This window comes from Carya illinoinensis, chromosome 9, assembly GCF_018687715.1.
Source record: "Carya illinoinensis cultivar Pawnee chromosome 9, C.illinoinensisPawnee_v1, whole genome shotgun sequence".
NCBI classification, from domain to species: domain Eukaryota; kingdom Viridiplantae; phylum Streptophyta; class Magnoliopsida; order Fagales; family Juglandaceae; genus Carya; species Carya illinoinensis.
This window is the reverse complement of record NC_056760.1, coordinates 36,014,887-36,032,805: the sequence shown is the minus strand read 5'-3', so window position 1 is coordinate 36,032,805 and position 17,919 is coordinate 36,014,887. Positions and strand designations below refer to the sequence as shown.

General features: G+C 34.1%; 1 protein-coding gene across 1 annotated transcript; it reads right to left on the bottom strand.

The window, feature by feature from the left end:
- Window positions 1-7,103: 7,103 nt before the first annotated feature.
- On the bottom strand, window positions 7,104-12,798 carry LOC122277048 (MDIS1-interacting receptor like kinase 2-like). The gene is made up of 3 exons (XM_043086930.1): window positions 12,739-12,798; window positions 11,502-12,210; window positions 7,104-10,556 (listed from the first exon to the last, which is right to left on the bottom strand). The coding sequence occupies exons 1-3, from the start codon at window positions 12,796-12,798 to the stop codon at window positions 10,168-10,170; spliced, it is 1,158 nt and encodes a 385-aa protein (XP_042942864.1). The 3' UTR covers window positions 7,104-10,167.
- Between the last annotated feature and the right edge of the window lie 5,121 nt (window positions 12,799-17,919).

The window sequence follows — 17,919 nt, the reverse complement described above, 5'->3', positions numbered from 1 at the left end:
TCCCCTAGTGAGTCAACCCAAGCCTGCCCCAGGCTTCAGTGGTTGACCTTCGTTGCCCAAGACCACACAGATGCAGCAGTGAGATACATCGACAACCCCAGCAGCACCTTTCCCATAGAAATCATTTCCTGAAGTATCCCTCCACAAACAGCAACAGGCCCCACAACTTTCAGTTTTGTCAAATCTTTTCTTGGCTCAACAGGGGCTTCACCATAAAACCCAAAATAGCAAATGGAAGTATACAAAATGACTTTTTTAAAGAACACATAACGCCAATTCAAATGGTTTCCGACAAGTCCACCATAAACATAGCCTACACCATCCCCAGTTGGTATATACACGTAAAATGTTGCAAATCATGCTATTTTCTGAGCAGCAGGGGCATTGTCATCTATAAATGGGGTAGCAAGACTTATGAAAGAAGCCTCTCCAACACTAACCAGCATGCGACAGATTGCAATGGACCAAAAGTCAAATGAACTACCACACCCAGCTGCAGCAACTATCCAAACAGATAACCCAACTTCAATAAGCCTAAAAGGATTGTGGCTCCTTGCCAAGGATACAAATATTGAAGAAGCTACAAGAAGTCCAACCATAAGGGCAGAAGATAGAACATCATCTTGGAAATTGTTTTTAAGTTAAAATCCCCCTCCCATCTGTAAAATTCTAGCTCCCTTCCTTCTAGGAGCTTCTTAGAAGCCTGCCTTGCTATCATCTAACCTCCTGCTATATATGAAAAATATATATTGTAGAAATGGCAAAGGAACAACAGGACACTTTTCTATGTAAGTTCGTTCAAATACTTGGCATGAGAAACTCTCAGATTGCTACTGCTAGGTTCAGGAATCACAAACCTCTGTTCTCTAAGCCACTCTAGATCGTTTGCAAGACCTTCTAATTGTTCCACTACATCTCTGCCAGAGGAAATGTAGATCCACATGCAACAGAAAAATAATATTAGCCAAATATAATAAGCTTGTTCTAAGAAATATAAATATTTGCTAATTAATTTTTTTCAGGTCATAGGTTCAGTAGCTTGCTTTCCTAGCGCAGGATAGAAGAGTAGAAGAACCAATCAATGAGGGAGACAGAGCAAGAAATAATGGAAAAATAAAAATTGAGGGGAAAGATTAAAAACCAAAATATTGCTTTTCTAACCTTTTTCTCCTCAAGTTTGTTGTATCCCCAAATAAATCCAGTCGCTCTTGAAGTGAATCAGATGCCAAACCCTCCCTTGTACATTTAAGATGCTAAAAAACTTCATAAAGCAACTAATTCTGATGTCTAGACCTGTTTGTAAAACCTCATTGTTAAAATCAGTTAACCTCACAGTGCACACTACCCATTGTGAAGGCAACTGCAAAGATCAGTTATAATTAAGGATTTAGATTTAATAAGTGAACCAAAATATAGAATAAAAAAACGACTGATAGTACCTTTGTAATGGAAATTTCTTCCGAACTTAAAAACGCCTGATTGGAGAAATGAGGCAGCAGCTGATGCTAAAAAAAAAATTCAAAACTCATGTTAGTCACCATAGTAAATAAAGTTATCATTCAACACCTGCTGTTTTGTAGCTCCTTTGACACCATTACCATGATTCAACCATCCATCATTTATGATCTTGAAAGCTTCGTCACGGGATAGAAAAGATGCAAAGAAGTGCTGCCAAATAATAATTGGATTAAGACATTACAACCGATACCGAAATGACAAAGACATTAAAAAATAATGCAGGCCACATTTTAATAGACATCATCTCTATAAAGCCAGAGGGAAGAAATGAAAGTCCATATCTAGCATTACCTTTTTGCATCCTCCAGTTTAGCATCACATACAAGCTGGTCACTATATAGATAGATATCAGTGGAAAGCAAGAGAAAGGCAACTTACCATCACATACAAGGTTACCATACATATATATCTAGCATCACACACAAGGTTACCATTGATATATATATATATATATATACATACACACACATACCCCAAAATCAGAAATCATTACATTTAATAGCCAAAGACTCCTAAAAAGTATCACATCTTGTCCACCGCCATTCCTGAAACAATCCAAAACTGGAAATAGCTGAGCTCTCAGCCAATAACTTCCTAAAACCACCATGCCACAGATCCAATCCACACATTTACATGGATCCAAGTCAATTCTCCAAACTTAGCACAGCGCAGAAAAATACAGAAAATGTTTTCCAAGATCATTTTGCACTAAGTAAATATAGCTATGATGCAAATGCTTTTTTATACCCGGAGGGAAAACTACTAAATGCAAAAAACTCAATGACACAATATATATCTTTATACCATTAGTTTTAACAATCCAGTGTTCCTCTTCTTGGTTTTCTCATCCCATAGTTCTAGCATGATCTATCCATATATGATTAAGTTCCAAACTGCATCATTTTTGTTTTACTTTAATATGGTATTTGTCTACATTAATGGTCTTATTCTTAGGTATTTGTGCACATGTGAATGAGCTGTCATGCTTATAAATACATATGTAAATATTATCTATGGGTTGTCATGCTCACAAATACATAGACAAGCATGTGAATGGCTGTCATGCTTGTTTATGGTTTTCTGAACTAATTCTGTTATATAACTCCTTATAATTTCTTGATGTTGGATATGTAATTGTTGCATATAGTTCGGAAATCTTTTTCTCGATATAGATGCATAAATGTGCTTGTAACATGCTTTTTTTAACCACTGGTACAGCTCTCCCCGTGTGGAAAATTTTCTGTTGGGGGTGGTTATGGATCTCTACTGAGGTGTGCATTCATCGGCTTTCTATCTGTATTAACTCTCGAATTCAGTTGCAATTGCTTTACATGGTTTTATGATTCATATATCCAGATATCAACAGCTCTATCATCAAATATTTGGCAACTTACTAGTATTACAAATAAAACAGATAGCAAAAGCTCTATTTGCAATTTCTTATAACTTTTCACTTATGAATAAAATGGTAGATGATGTTGCTCTTTAATCACTTCAATATATCTGCTAATATTTTGTTTTTGAGTGTCTGTTGAGCTTTGTTGTGTGGGCCATTAGTTAACATGAATCATCATCATCAAGTTGAGTTATCTCAAAGTGAAGATCCTAGGATTTGTGCACTTAATTTTTTTCAGGTCGAGCATTACCTTTTTGTATCCTTAAGTGTAGCATCATGACATACAAGGTCACTATATAGATATCAGTGGAAAGCAAGAGAAAGGCAGCTTAGCATCACAATACAAGGTTACTATGCATATATATCTAGCATCACATACAAGGTTACCATAGATACACACACACACACACACACACACACACACACACACACACACACACACATACTAGCAGTAGTGCAACGTGCAAGACACGTTTTCCTAGTTGTGAAAACAAAATTTGGTAAATAACATGTCTAAACAGTAAATAAAATGTGGTTGAAAATAGGGTAATGTAGAGGAGCCCTAATCCCCTAGGTGTCCAAGGAGATCCAGCTGTGCATGTGAAACACGTCCAAAACATAGAAACTTCCTTGTTATTTTGTTTACTACAGAGGGCACTGTATGTATGTGACTAGCATATAAAAAAAGTAATATTTTTTTTTTGCATGTAGCCATGTGTCATATTTTCATGATATATAAGAGGCATGTCCTCAGTCACTGTTATTCTATTATTGCAAAATCTTTCAAACTTTTTAACTATACAAGTAGCACATGACACGACACGGTTCAAGGGGTGACAGATTTTTTATACCAAGTGAAAAGGAGGGACTGATATATGTAGTTTGCTAGTGGACTGATATATGTAGTTTGAAGATACCCTTTTTTTTTTTTTTTTTAATTTTTTTTTATAACAAAGTTTGTATTTTACTCGAACCTTTAGAAGCTTGTATCTTAATTGCCTTTTCCACTACAGGAAGGCACCAGGCAAAACTTAGTTATCTCTAACAATAAAGTCTGCCCACTGGAAACTCAAGCTTGCCTCTACAAATGGAAGATGTTGGCTGCCATGTATGTTACATCTGATTCAAATATTTTGTTGGCTATGTTACTCTGTGGATTTGTGAGAATTGAGAATATGTTGTATTTACATATACTTGGTTTATTGTTTTGTGTCTTCATAATTTTTTTATGGAGGAAAGTCTCATAATTTCCTTGTAACTCTGCCACGTATCAGAGTTTCTTCTGGGTAATTTCGTACTAGTACTGGCATGTCTTTGAGCTTGCCTCTCTTCCCTGCTTGTATTTAAAGCATAGCTTCTCTTGGTTGGGTTTTAATGTATTTAATGCTATCCATTGAGATGCCAGTCAATAACCATGATCATAGTGCATTGAGACAATTTGTATCAGGTACATTTCAGGATTTGAAGAAAATTCAACCAACTGTAGTTGCAGAATTATGTATCTTGTTTAATACAATATTTTTTAAGTCCAAAGTTTTTAGCTGTAAGCGGGCAGGGATGTGTGAAAATGCCATAAGAGATTTTCCATTGTTGGCATTGGGATGCAGGCTGCTTGTACTTTGTCTTTTTGGTGCAATCAGTTTTGATTCTGACCATATAATTTTCTTTACTGACTTATTTTAATTTTCTGGTTTGATGTTCTCCTGAATTCATCCTTCTAAAAGAGGCTATTTGTATCGCAGGATCCAAAGCCTAACAAGTTGGTAGCATCAGTAGAAACTTGTTGACGCATACGAGCATCAAGGTCCTCTTTCTTCTTTAACTTTTGAATTTTGGCTTTTTCTTTCTTGCTTATTGCCCTTTTCTTGCATGTAGGCAGAACCTATTTTTGTTGATTGAGCTAGAACCTATAGGTATCGCATGGTGTGCATTATTTGGATCTTCTCTTCTTTTGTTGTGTTTTGAAAATTGGGAGCTTTTGTTTATAGCCTTGACTTTCTACTAATGAGCTTGAAAAGAAATGCAAAGTAGACTAGTTATGAGCATCAATTTGGATTTCTATTATAACTTGACTTTTCCAGTGGTTTGGAAATCCTCTTTGAACATATAGTGCATTCTCTTTAATTCTCATAATAGTTCATTTTTTGTAACATGCAGGCATATGGCACCTAATCTGTAATTGATGGTTGTAGTTAGATGTCAATTTGTTTCAATCTCTTGTTTGTTTCAAGGGATGTGAATTATATTTTTTATATATTCTGTTTTAGTGTAATTTAAAAGAAAAATTGTGAAAAACTTTTTCAAGCAAGCAATCATTGCTGAAATAACCTTTCGCCATATAATGCAATTTCCGGCAAGAAATAATAGCCGCAAATATCCTTGTCCGACTTGTTTAAGGTGCCGGAAATATCCCCATTAGCCATGTTGGATTACACGCGGCGAGTTTTTACTGCTGGAATACTTTTTCCGTGACGAAAAGTCACATAAAATCTAACGTCGACACTTAATCATGTTATTCCATCTGGTTGCTGCATTTTTGCCTGTTTTCCGGCGATAAGATTAGACAATTCTTTACAGCTATTCCTTAAATCGCCAAAAGTATCTTTTACTTGACATTAGCGGATACATCCCAGACTCCCAGTGACAGGAAATCCCCGAAATAAGTCATTTCCGACAATTTTGGGCATTATTTTGGCCGTTTTTCTTGTAGTGGATCTTTATAAAAAAGACTTGCCATAACTCACGAAAATCCTCAGCATTATGTAAACAATTATGAAAGTCCATACATTACATCTTTGCATCCTCCAGTGTGGCATCATGACATACAAGGTCCCCATATAGATAGATATCAGTGGAAAGCAAGAGAAAGGCAGCGTAGCATCACAATACAAGGTTACTATACATATATACCTAGCATCAATTACAAGGTTACCATATATATATATACATACATGCTAGCAGTAGTGTAACGTGCAAGATATGTTTTCCTAGTTGTGAAAAAAATTGTGGAAATAACATTTCTAAACAGTAAATACAGAAATTGGTTGAATTGAGAACCAATGGGTTAATGAACATGGTTTGATATCCTGCTAGTGAGCTTAATCCATTGCATTGTATAAAATTCAACTGCAAAAAGAATTCAAAAAGATGTTTTCTCTTTCCTGCCCAAAACCTTAATTCAAAACAATTATTGGCACTCACAATAATCAAAATGTCACACCCAAATCCAAGAAACTAACTATGATCTCTACCTTTGCAAAGTGGAGGCCAGAGGGAAATAATAATCTCTTTTTCTACAATAATAACTAAATCCCATCATTTGAAATCCTAGAATGGCAAGCATAGAAAATAATCCACTTTAAGGACTCGAGAAAAAATACCCCAAAATCAGAAATCATTACATTTAATAGCCAAAGACTCCTAAAATGTATCGCATCTCATCCACCACCATTCCTGAAACAATCCAAAACTGGAAATAGCTGAACTCTCAGTCAATAACTTCCTAAAACCACCATGCCACAGATCCAATCCACAAATTTACATAAATCCAAGTCAATTCTCCAAATTTAGCACAACACAGAAAAATAGAGAAAATTGTTTTCTAAGATCAATTTACGCTAAGTAAATACAGCTATGATGCAAATGTTTTTATACCAGGAGGGAAAACTACTAAACCCAAAAAACTCAATGACACAATATCTTTATACCATTAGAAGTATCAACCTCTCCAAAAGTGTGTTAATTTGAATCATCCATATTCTTGGCCTCGCTTTTATATTTGAAACAGAGTGTATAAAACCCTATACACACAGTTATGTGCAGCCGCACAATTACATTTAACTAAAAGTTTTCAAGATAAATAGTGACAAGAACAGATAACGTTGAGACTGTTCCTCCACAATTACATTTAACTTAAACTTTTCAAGACAAATAGTGACAAGAACAGATAACGGTGAGACTGTTCCTCCACAAGAATCAATGCTCACTAAACTATGACTTTCCTCGAAGTCTAAATATCAAGACTCAATGACATTGTTTTAGACATCCCAAATTTGGGCCAAAGATAGGGCTGCAGGTGATCACCGTAAGGCTGCAAAGGAGAAACATGTAAGGTATATAATATCAAACATTATTGATGACATATATATATATATATATATATATATGTTGGTCTTTCAAATTAAAATTTATTTTGACAACTTGAAGTCGATGAAAGCTAGCAATCAAATGATGATATTTGAGATTGATGAATATCCTTTCCAAGCACCTTCACCTGAAACACTGTCTTCTAAAAGTGACAAAAATACCAGAATATGATGAAAAATATAATACAATCAACCATCCATTTATGATATGCTCATGAAAACTAATAAGCCAACTGATGTTTTTGATTAGTAATAAGACAATTAATATTATGAGTGTTATTGCGAAGTCCAGCTATAAGAAAAAGTAGTATTTACGGCTAAATTCATTTCCGGCGATTGAAATTTAGCAGCTAAAAGTGTTTTTTTACCGTATCAGGTTGTTCTTTCCAGTAGCAGAGAAGAAAGGCCACAAACTAATCTTTTTGCTGGGACCTTTTGTCGCTGCAACAAGACCTGCTGCAAAAACAAACCTTTTGTGGCGAAAATCAATTGCGGCAAATAGAGCCAGCTGCAAATGATTTTTTTTTTCTCGACTATTTTACAGCAACACAAAATCAAAGTTTTTAATTTCGTTCCGTTCTGGCTGGAACTTTTCGTACTGGAATAGTGATCGGTACAGTGTAATGGACTATTCCGTTCCGGACTAAACTCCGGCTGTTTTGGTATTTTCCAGTCCATTCCAGCCAGATTCTAGCATTTTGGCTGAAACAAGCATTCCAGTCCGAAATATTTATAAATCATGTTTGGGACAGCGGGCGAGAGGTAGGTGCTCACTGTACTCTTTCTAAACTTAATTTGATTGGTCAATGTCTCTACTTTTCAGACAACGGTTTCTTTTTTTTTTTCGTTTTCTTTTTTGAGAAAATTTGTAAACTTGCTATCTAGTGTTGTTAATATATTTTCATAAAACAACAATGTATATTAATTTTTTGGATCATACTAATCAAATTACAATGATTTTTAATGTAAGTAATATTTATCTATCTATTGTAGTTAGGCTTCAACTTAGTAAAAAATAAACTCATTTGGATTGAGACTTGACTGGGAATGACTGAAACTACTACTCCAGGAGTAAGTAGTGCTAAGTGATTTATATTCCGTATATGATTATGTTTTTTTTTTAAAGGTGAAACACTGTTCCATTCATTAATGAAGCGGACAATTACAACTTTTGACCTGTAAAATACAAATCAAATTCTAATATTTTCTCGCTCTCCAGCCCACAAATTTCTTTGCAGCTGACAGGGTCTTGTCCAATGCCTTCAGACTAACAGTCTGAGAGACAGACCTCCAGACTAATCGTCTGAGAGACTTAACTCTGTCTTAGACTACCGTCTAAGACAGTCCACACAACTCCCCCTCCCATGGAGTGGAGTACAAAACTCTATGGACCCTCGGTCCTAGAGACTGTTTCCTACTACTACCTAAAACAAACTAAATAACCGAAAATACAAGAAAAACCTTCAAAAACAAGTGATACACTGAGCAAACTAAAAATACATGGGCTGAAGCCCAGCCCAGCCCAAACAAAAGCTCAGCCCATTGGGAGAGCCACTTAGGGTTTCATCGCTTATTCCAACTGCTCCCTCTCCGTGCCGCGTTCTCCCTCCAAGCAAGTGCAGAGACCACCAAGTGCAGAGTTCTCCTCCAAGCTCACGGCTCCAAACACAACATTATACATTAAAGCAAAGCTGAAGGAGCACAACGGAGCCCTCCTCCTTTCTTTTCTACTGTTGTGCAGTACATGAGCTACTGTGCCGCCACCACGAAGCATGGAGAGCACCACGAAGCCTTTCCGACATGACCCAGAGTCGCTATTCGTACCACCAACTCTCCGTTCTTTCAAAACAGAGCAGCACGCCTCTCATCGACTAGCAGCCCTGCCTCGCCTTAGTCCATCGTCGTCAACCTTGCGCCATCAAAACAGGATAGCCAGCCTCTCACACAGCGGGACCACCATGCCTTTGTCTTCTTTGGCTACGGATGTTCCTCTCCTCAAGGCGGCGCCATAGCTAGAGAGCAAGAACCTGTCACCCTTAAGCCACCATAACCCCCAAGCACTGACTGGAACTAAACCAAAACAAGAAAACCAAAAAAACCGACAAAAAAAAAAAAAAAAGGAAGAAAACGGAAAAAGCATGAAAACTAAAGAGGGGAGGGAGGGAGGAGCCGAGGCTCCCACCTCCCTCTGGGAAGGTTTTCTGATAAGCTTTCTAGGGAGAAGGAAGACTTTCTCTCTCTATCGGATACCGCCCAACCCCCAGAACCGTATATGATTATGTTGGTAAAGTATGTTAAGACTTGTATTGATATTATTTTATAATATAAATTATATATATATATATATTTTTATATAACAACAATTCCGAAATGGTATATCAAAACGGACCGGTACCGAAATATTCCTTTGCATTACTTCAAACGGAACGACCGCCGGAATGGGATTCAAAACTTTGATTATAATTGCAGGTCCTAGTAAAACTAACATCTCATACATTCACAAGGTAATAAGTTCCTCATCATAGCCTGTCCCCTTTCACTTTTGTCCTCATGCCCAGAACACAGTTAATCATCAATATGATCATTGTCATATATTTGTTATTGATCAATGGTTTCCTTTTTTTCCTAACGCATAGAAAAGTTAACAAGTATATTTTTACACTTTCTGTAACCTTATCTAAATATAATTTCTTATACAATTAAGATCAGAGAGGAGAATTGAAAGACTCCACTCAAGGCTTTAAAGTTTTGAGCTCTTATGCTAGGTACTACTCAAACTAAATGTAAAATTTGTTTATTTCTTTTTTAGCAAGACAAACAAGCTGGGGATGATCCTGATATCACAAATATTCTAAAAGCTTGTTGTTCATGAAGAAGAAATGATGAATCTGCTGAAATTCTCTATGAGATTTTACTTAATTCACTTCTACTTTATATTTGCACACTTATCTTATACAAACACACTAGCCCCATTCTGTTTCAGCCGCTTCCAATCTTGAAAAGTGGGTTTTTCAGGTTTATGGGGTGATTTGAAATGCTTACAAATAATATTTTTCTTGAAAAAGGATCGAGAAATGTAAACGACACATTGACTGCACACAAAACACCCTAAACATAAGCAAATCCTGATCCAACCATATATGTTGCTTGTATCCTCAGTTGCAGGAGTGAAACCGTAGTCAAGGGTATGAAATTTGGCTTCTTACGAGAGAGAAATTCTTGTGACACACATTTCATTGTAGGCCGAGACTTTGGCTGAGTGTGGAGGTATGCAAATGCTATTGTAGCAACAAGCAAAATATCTTGTCCAATTAGACGATCTGGAGGTGGTAGGCGTTGGTCTAAAATTTCATTTAGCATCATGTTTTGAGATGATGATGATGATGATAATGAGGATAAGAGTTCTCCCGAATGCCTTCCCATTAATACTTCTAGTGCTACCACTCCAAAGCTATATGCATCACATTTTTCAGTAACTGACATTGTGTAGGCAAACTCTATAGAGGAAAAAAAAAAAAAACAATGAGAACGACTAAATACAGGCAATGCCTTTTATCTAAACCAAATATTCCAAACAAATTGCATTGTGAAAAGTAGTGTTTACAATTGTGCAGGATTCTATACAAATAATAATGGTCAGTAGTACTTTTTGAGCCATTTGTTCAACATGGCTTCTTGTATCAATTTTGGAATTTATAGATGGCACTGAAAAGAACCGAATATATATATATATATATATATATATATATATATATTTATAGATTATATGTTATCAAGTTAGACTAATAAAATATCCAGTTAAATAATTAATTTTATTTAAACTATATGCTCTATATAACCTTCAAAGCATAAATATAGATTGGATTTATAAATAGAAAATAATATATCTAATTAAATTTATTATTTTTTTAGGAAGTAATATTATTAAATGAAAATGGCATATTATTTAAATATCTAGTTTCTATTATGAAATAGTAGTCTTCTACTTTTCCTAACTCGTTTTTTTTTTTTTTTTTTTTTTTCTCAAGTTAGGCCCGCCCTTTTATTTTCGTATAATACATATTATTAAATTATTGCTAATTGCAAACTATTCCTATAGAATCTCATTATCCCCTCTCCAAATGTATTATTATTAAATAATATATGCGATTATGCTAAACATTTAAATGAAGAACAAATATATCTAATTAAATTAATAATTTAATATCATTGAGATTTTAGATTATATTACGTGTCTTTTTAGTTTTATCAACTTAATATCCTTTTAGCTTAATTGGTGATAACGATTCATAAATTGTAAATTTAAGAAAGAAAAAAGTAGGAAAGAAAATAAATTTGAAAATTGTTTAGATACATTACTAAAGGAAGAATTATATTCAATATTTTTAATTAAGTAATTTAAATGAAATTGTTATGGTAGAAATAACCAATTAACAATTTACCTGGGGCAATGTAACCATAAGTGCCAATAACCAATGTTTGATTGGAGGAGTCAGGATCAAGGAGTTTAGCAGTTCCAAAGTCAGAGATAATAGCTTGCAATTCAGAGTTAAGCAAAATGTTGTTGGTTGATATATCTCTATGAACAATTGTTGGGATGCATTCATGATGCATGTAAGATAAGGCGTGTGCTGTGCCTTTGATAATATTTATCCTCTTGCTCCAATCCAGTTCCATAGCTTCATCAACATTTCTTAGGACACAAAATAGGCTTCCCCTTTCTATGTACTCATAAATTAAAAATCTGCATTTTTTATGTACACAGAACCCATGCAGCTTCACTATATTTCGATGTCGAATCTCTGTTAACACCCTCACCTCATTTATAAAACTCTTACAAAAAACTGGATTCTCTGCCTCTCTCTGATGAAGTTTCTTTAAGGCAACTACATTTCCACTTGGTAATTCAGCTTTGTAAACACTACCATAACCACCAGTTCCAATACAATATTTGATGTCAAAATCCTCGGTTGCTTCAATGATGTCTTCATATGCAATATGTCCGTCATAATTCCATATCGAGAATATGTTTCCATTCTTTGATGCCCTAGACTCAATCTGATTTTTCTTAAACACACAACGGGACAAGAGAATACCCCCTCCCAATAAACAGGAATCCAAGGAAAATGGATAAGATCCACATAGCCCATGCTACCATCGGTATGGAAATGGAAAGGGAGGCTGCCATTTTTTATGAGTAATGACGGATTAGTACCATAGATGTTCTTGACCACTCCGGACGTACAGTTTTATATATAAAAAGAGATACTGAAGCTAGGCCTGCATGTGAAATAATTGAATGAATCATCCTGAAAATTTCCTTTTGAAAGCCAATACATTTATTAATTTCCTAGAAATGGACCCTCAAGACTTGTGAATATTAATGCATGCGACGACTCATTGACTTGTGTGTATGAAAAGATTGGACAAGAAACAAAGCCTCGACGTATTGTTTGGTCTTTACTTTTTAGTTCTGATCGATCATTTGTCGACAAGAAAAGAATTCCACACTAACCCAACCCGTCAAAGAGTTCGATGGAAGTGGAGACTTTTCTCAAATATCAACCCATGTTTATAGTACAAATATAAATTAAAAGCACGCATTTCGTCTGATAAAAAGGAGTAGTAGTGTTAATAAAGTAAATGAAAGTAATTAAGATATATTAAAAAGAAAATAACAAGGTCGAGGAGATTCTTATCTGCTTCATACGATCCCATGAAGTCGCCATGTAACCCCATGACCCACAGCCACTGATTTATTTTTCTTTCTTTTCTTTTGCCGTACGTGACTTACGTTTGTTTGTTTGTTTTCAGCGGGTATCCTTTTTCTCTTTCTTTTCTCTTTGATCAAGTCTCCCACTCATTTCTCACCTACGCCAACTGTCTTCTCCTTCAACAACCGAGCCCATGGATTTAAAGTTGTTTTGATTCTATTTAGGTTTTTCAGGTTTCAGAAAATGCATGCTTTTGGCTATATTTACAAGATTGCCATTAAAGCCCATGGATTTAACTCGTTTTGGGCCTAAGTTTTTATGTTAAGAATTGGTTTGATATTTTTCTGAAACCTCATATTTACAGAAAATATATTTAAAGGATTATGTATAAATTATTATTTTTCTAAAGTATATAGTTAGGTTTTGAACGCTTTAGTTATTCTGCTATTTACTTTGATAGATTTTATTATATTTATATATTCAGTTGTGAATTTAAAATAAAGGAATATGTTAAGGATATTTAAGTGATATTAATATTTATCAAATTTCTTCGATAATTATGTTAAATTCAAGAAAGTAAATCTATTTTAAGTATTTCAGTTTTCATAACTTAATTTATTAGAATAGCCCAAGTATTTTACTAAATTATAATATGTTTTATGATTCAATGAATTTTGTATGAAACTTGGTGTGTATTAAATTATTCTCCATGGTATGTATTAATCAAGCAGAATATTAAGACATGTTATCTCAGACAGAGTTAGTGATATTTAGTACTTCATATAGGTAACAAGCTATATATGAAATAAAATTCAGGAAGCAGTGAAGCGAAATAAATATTATGTTCATACATTTTTAGAGTTTTCTAAATGATATGATACGAAATGAAAATGAAAAACTTTCATGAAAAATATTCTTTTATGCAATGAAATGATGTTTTATGAAAGTATGCTAAGTATTAATGTTCAGCAGTATAGGTATGTAATGGTATCTTTGACGGCCCCTATTTATGCACCCAAAGAATAGTTGAATGTATATGAATGGATGTTATATGTAGTATTTATTGTATTTATGTTCCATTAAATGAAATGATGTACTCTTTATGTTATGAAATCATGTTTTATGAAATTTAATAGACTGATGAATGAAAAGAATGAAAAGGAAATGAAATGACTAAAAAGAAATGAATGTTTTATTGTCTGAAGTTACATAATGGCCATTGTCTACACGTTGCCAAAAAAGAATTCATTGAATCTTAAAGATAAAATCAAAATCCTTTCTCAATGTCACAAGTCTAATTATCAATTTCACCTTCTTGGACAACCTTCTCGCCTACTTATCCTCAAAACCTTTTGTCACCTAGGGTGTAAAAATATACAAATACTATGTAAGAACCACATCATACACTAAACATAATATAAACAAAGGGTTTTCAATTAACATCATTAGTCTTTAAGAAAAATCTTACTTTCAAGCATACATAAAACAGTTACGTCAGAGTAAAAAGAAAATAAAACATTATTTTCCTCGTCCTAAAGCATTAATCATTTGTTAACCTTACATTTTGGGATTCGGCCCTTCATGGATTTGTGTGACAAGTCAATTACTTGTATAAAAATAAGAGAAGGGTGAATATTGCCCGTAAGATTGTTGTAGCTAAGATCCAAGATCGGTAAACATGCTATAATCCCAAATGCAATGGGTATTTCTCCACTAATAAAGTTATGACTAAGGTTAACATCTCTACGCGAATAAAAGCTATCGTCGTTATAGACAATACTTCTAGTTAAATAGTTTACACTAAGGTCTAAAGATTTCAAATTAGTTAAATGACCCAGAGTGGTAGGGATTGGACCGACGAGCATGTTTGAACAAAGGTCTAAATAGGTCAAATCTTTCAATATCCCTATTTCAAGAGGAATGGGTCCATTGATTTTATTTCAACTAAAGTGTAAAGATTCCAAATTAGTTAAATGGCCTAGGGTGGTATGGATTAGATCGACGAGCTTGTTCAAAGAAAGGTTTAATTCACTACAAGAAAAACCTCTATTTCCAACGACCCTTTTCGTTAGAAATACTAGTATATATGGCTGAAATTACAAATTTTTGGCGATTTTGAGTCACCAATGGTTAGTCGCTTTTGTCAATAACTAATAGTCGGAAATAGTCTTAAATGGCAAAAAATTTATTTCCGGCCAAGTGTACTTGCAGGAAAAGGTTTTTCAAAAAATATAAAAAACAAATTTGCACCAAAACGGAATACATGAGAAATATAATACACATCCAAATCAAATTATAGGTTCTTGCTCAAAAAAGCAATTGCACAAGCAAAAAATTGAAACAAATTGACTTCTAACTACACCCATCAATTGCAAAGTAGGTAGTATATGCTTGCATGTTGCAAAAAATGAACTATCATGAGAAATAAAGAGACAGTAGCATGTTCTAAGAAAATAAAATATTTGCTAATTAATTTTTTTTTCAGGTCATAGGTTCAGTAGCTTGCTTTCCTAGAACAAGATAGAAGAACCAATTAATGAGCGAGATAGAGCAAGAAATAATGGAAAAATAAAAATTGAAAGGAAAGATTAAAACCAAAAATATTGCTTTTTCTAACCTTTTTCTCCTCAAGTTTGTTCTATCCCCAAATAAATCCAGTCGTTCTTGAAGTGAATCAAATGCCAAACCCTCCTTTGCACATTTAAGATGCTAAAAAAACTTCATAAAGCAACTTCTGATGTTCAGATCTGTTTGTAAAACCTCATTATTAAAATCAGTCAACCTCACTATTGGTAATGGGTAAATCTCATGACCAAGTTATGTCCACATGCATGGGGAAGTTATTTGTTAACTCCCCACCACTATCACAACTCTAGGGAGGTTATTTAACTTCCTCATATTTAGAGAAGTTAATTAACCTCCAGGTGTGAAAACTCTTTTATATATATATATATATTGGGAGATTTGGGGATGGGCATCGAACCCAAGACCTCTCTTATAAAGGCTGGGTCTCATGTCATCTAAGCCACAGGCTTTTGGCATGTGAAAACTCTTTTAAATAAAGGGTTTACGTACATTATTGGTGCGTGGAAAAGTCTAAGAAAAACTCTCATCTCTCTCTACATTTTCCTAAAAAAATCATTTAGATCTCTTGATCTTGAAGTGTGAAATTTTCTAGGAGACTCTAATAGCCTCCTAAGTGATATAGAAGTGCAAACAACAAAGTGACGTGGGCTGTTAGACAAACAAAAATCCGACCTTGTGGAAATTCCGCTCCATGAGGTAATTCAATTTAACGTTATTTAACATTGGTATCAAAGCCTGTGCTGCTTATTTTTGCCCATATGAATATGATTACATATTGTTTGATGCTTTGAAATGAGTGTAAAAGCATGTAATTGATAATATGCAATGATTGTTTGTGTTTTAGATTTTTCATTAGAGGCTACGGTATGACATGTTTAAGAATTAATTATTTACATGAAAATATTCCTTATAATATTAGAAACATGTCTATTAAATTTGGTGAAGTTTCGTTGCATATAGAAGAAGAAATCTGAAACCTAGTTTTTATAGTTCATGTTGCGACCATAACTTTGAGTCCAGTTTTAACCTAGAAGATATTATTTTACGGAAACAGATTTTATATGGTTAGAAAGCTAGGTTCGTTAGTTTTAATTTGATATATCATATGATTAATTTGAACTTCGTATGAGTAAGTTATGATTGATTGAACATGGGTGCTCGAAATAAAAAAAAAAAAATCAGAATTTTGGATGGGGGAAGAAGCAAATGAACTCTATTATTTTTCCAGTCCCACTCTCTATAAGAGAGAGTGTCCACCCATCCACTTGGCTCCCTTTTTTCATCACTTTACCAACATACATACATATCAAGATGACTTAACTTTGTGTTTAGAAGTTTGAAAATACCGTACGTGGAGGAGGTGATATCACTCTCTGCTGTGGCAAATGGAATAGAGGCAAAACAGTCTCTAGAGCAAAAATGAATCCCACACGCGTAGGCAGAGCATGATGGCGCATGCAGATTATTCCGATGCCATTTTTTGTTCTTCCTACACGTGTAATCGTATGTTGGTGTCTAAAGTTGATTTATATTTTTTTTAGTTGAAACAGAGAGTCGAAAAATATTTTTTAAATGTTTAAAAATAAAATTGGAGCCTTTTCTCATACTTCCTCAAGTCCATTTTTTTTTTTTTGTTATGTGATATTTATATAGATTAGTTGTGGATATATGTATTGAATTACTATTAAATGTATGTCTACATTGAATATGTGTCCCTAGATTTGATGACCTCTTAAACCCTTCTCATTAGTTGAGAATGTGCGCTTTCTGTCCATTAAACCATCATGCATACTACTATAATTGAATGTTTGAGTTTATTAATTTTTTTATAAAAATGGATAGAGTTGACATTAATAATTTGATGGGTTCATGTGTAATGTCTGTATTTTTTTTTAATATGAATGGATAAGGTGTACCTTATAAGTATATCAATGACGTGACATTCCTATTTATTTATTGTTCTCCTAGAAAATTTGTAGTAGGATTTTCTTTGGAAATGTAATATTGGGAATGTAATTTTATTATCAAGGCCATGTAAAGGGATGTGTTTCACAACTATCGATATACTTTAAGGTCACCATAACATGATGTACCAAATTACCAATAAGGCTTTGAGTGGAGCCTATGCATGATCATGAATTCTCATTTTTTATGAATGGAGTATATGTGCATGAGTTTTGAGTATTTTAAAAAAAATACTCATTTATAAATTTTATTCAAAATTAATTGGATATGGCGTTTTGAATCATATAGTGGGAGATGATTACTAGCTTTTCGCAAAATTTTCGATCTCACTATGTAGGAAGGAATTCTATGGTTTAGTTAGATTTTGGAATAAAATTAAATATGTGCTAATGTCAATCTCGCTCAATGAATGTAGTAATAATGGCCACTAAGAACGTAGTTACTGACCATAGAAAAGGAGATAAATTAGATTGGACCAACTATGACATATGGCATAGGAAAATCCAATATCTGTTTAATGAACAAGAGGTCTTTGAAAATCTATCTCACCTTATGATACAACTTGAGAAAGGGAATACTTCCCAACATCGACATG

Coding starts and splice junctions, on each gene's coding strand:
- LOC122277048 (XM_043086930.1), bottom strand. CDS start 12,798: ATGGGGTTACATGGCGACTTCATGGGATCGTATGAAGCAGATAAGAAT. Junction 12,211..12,738: donor ATAAGAATCTCCTCGACCTT/GTTATTTTCTTT, acceptor TACCGATGGTAG/CATGGGCTATGTGGATCTTA. Junction 10,557..11,501: donor TTATGGTTACATTGCCCCAG/GTAAATTGTTAA, acceptor TTTCCTCTATAG/AGTTTGCCTACACAATGTCA.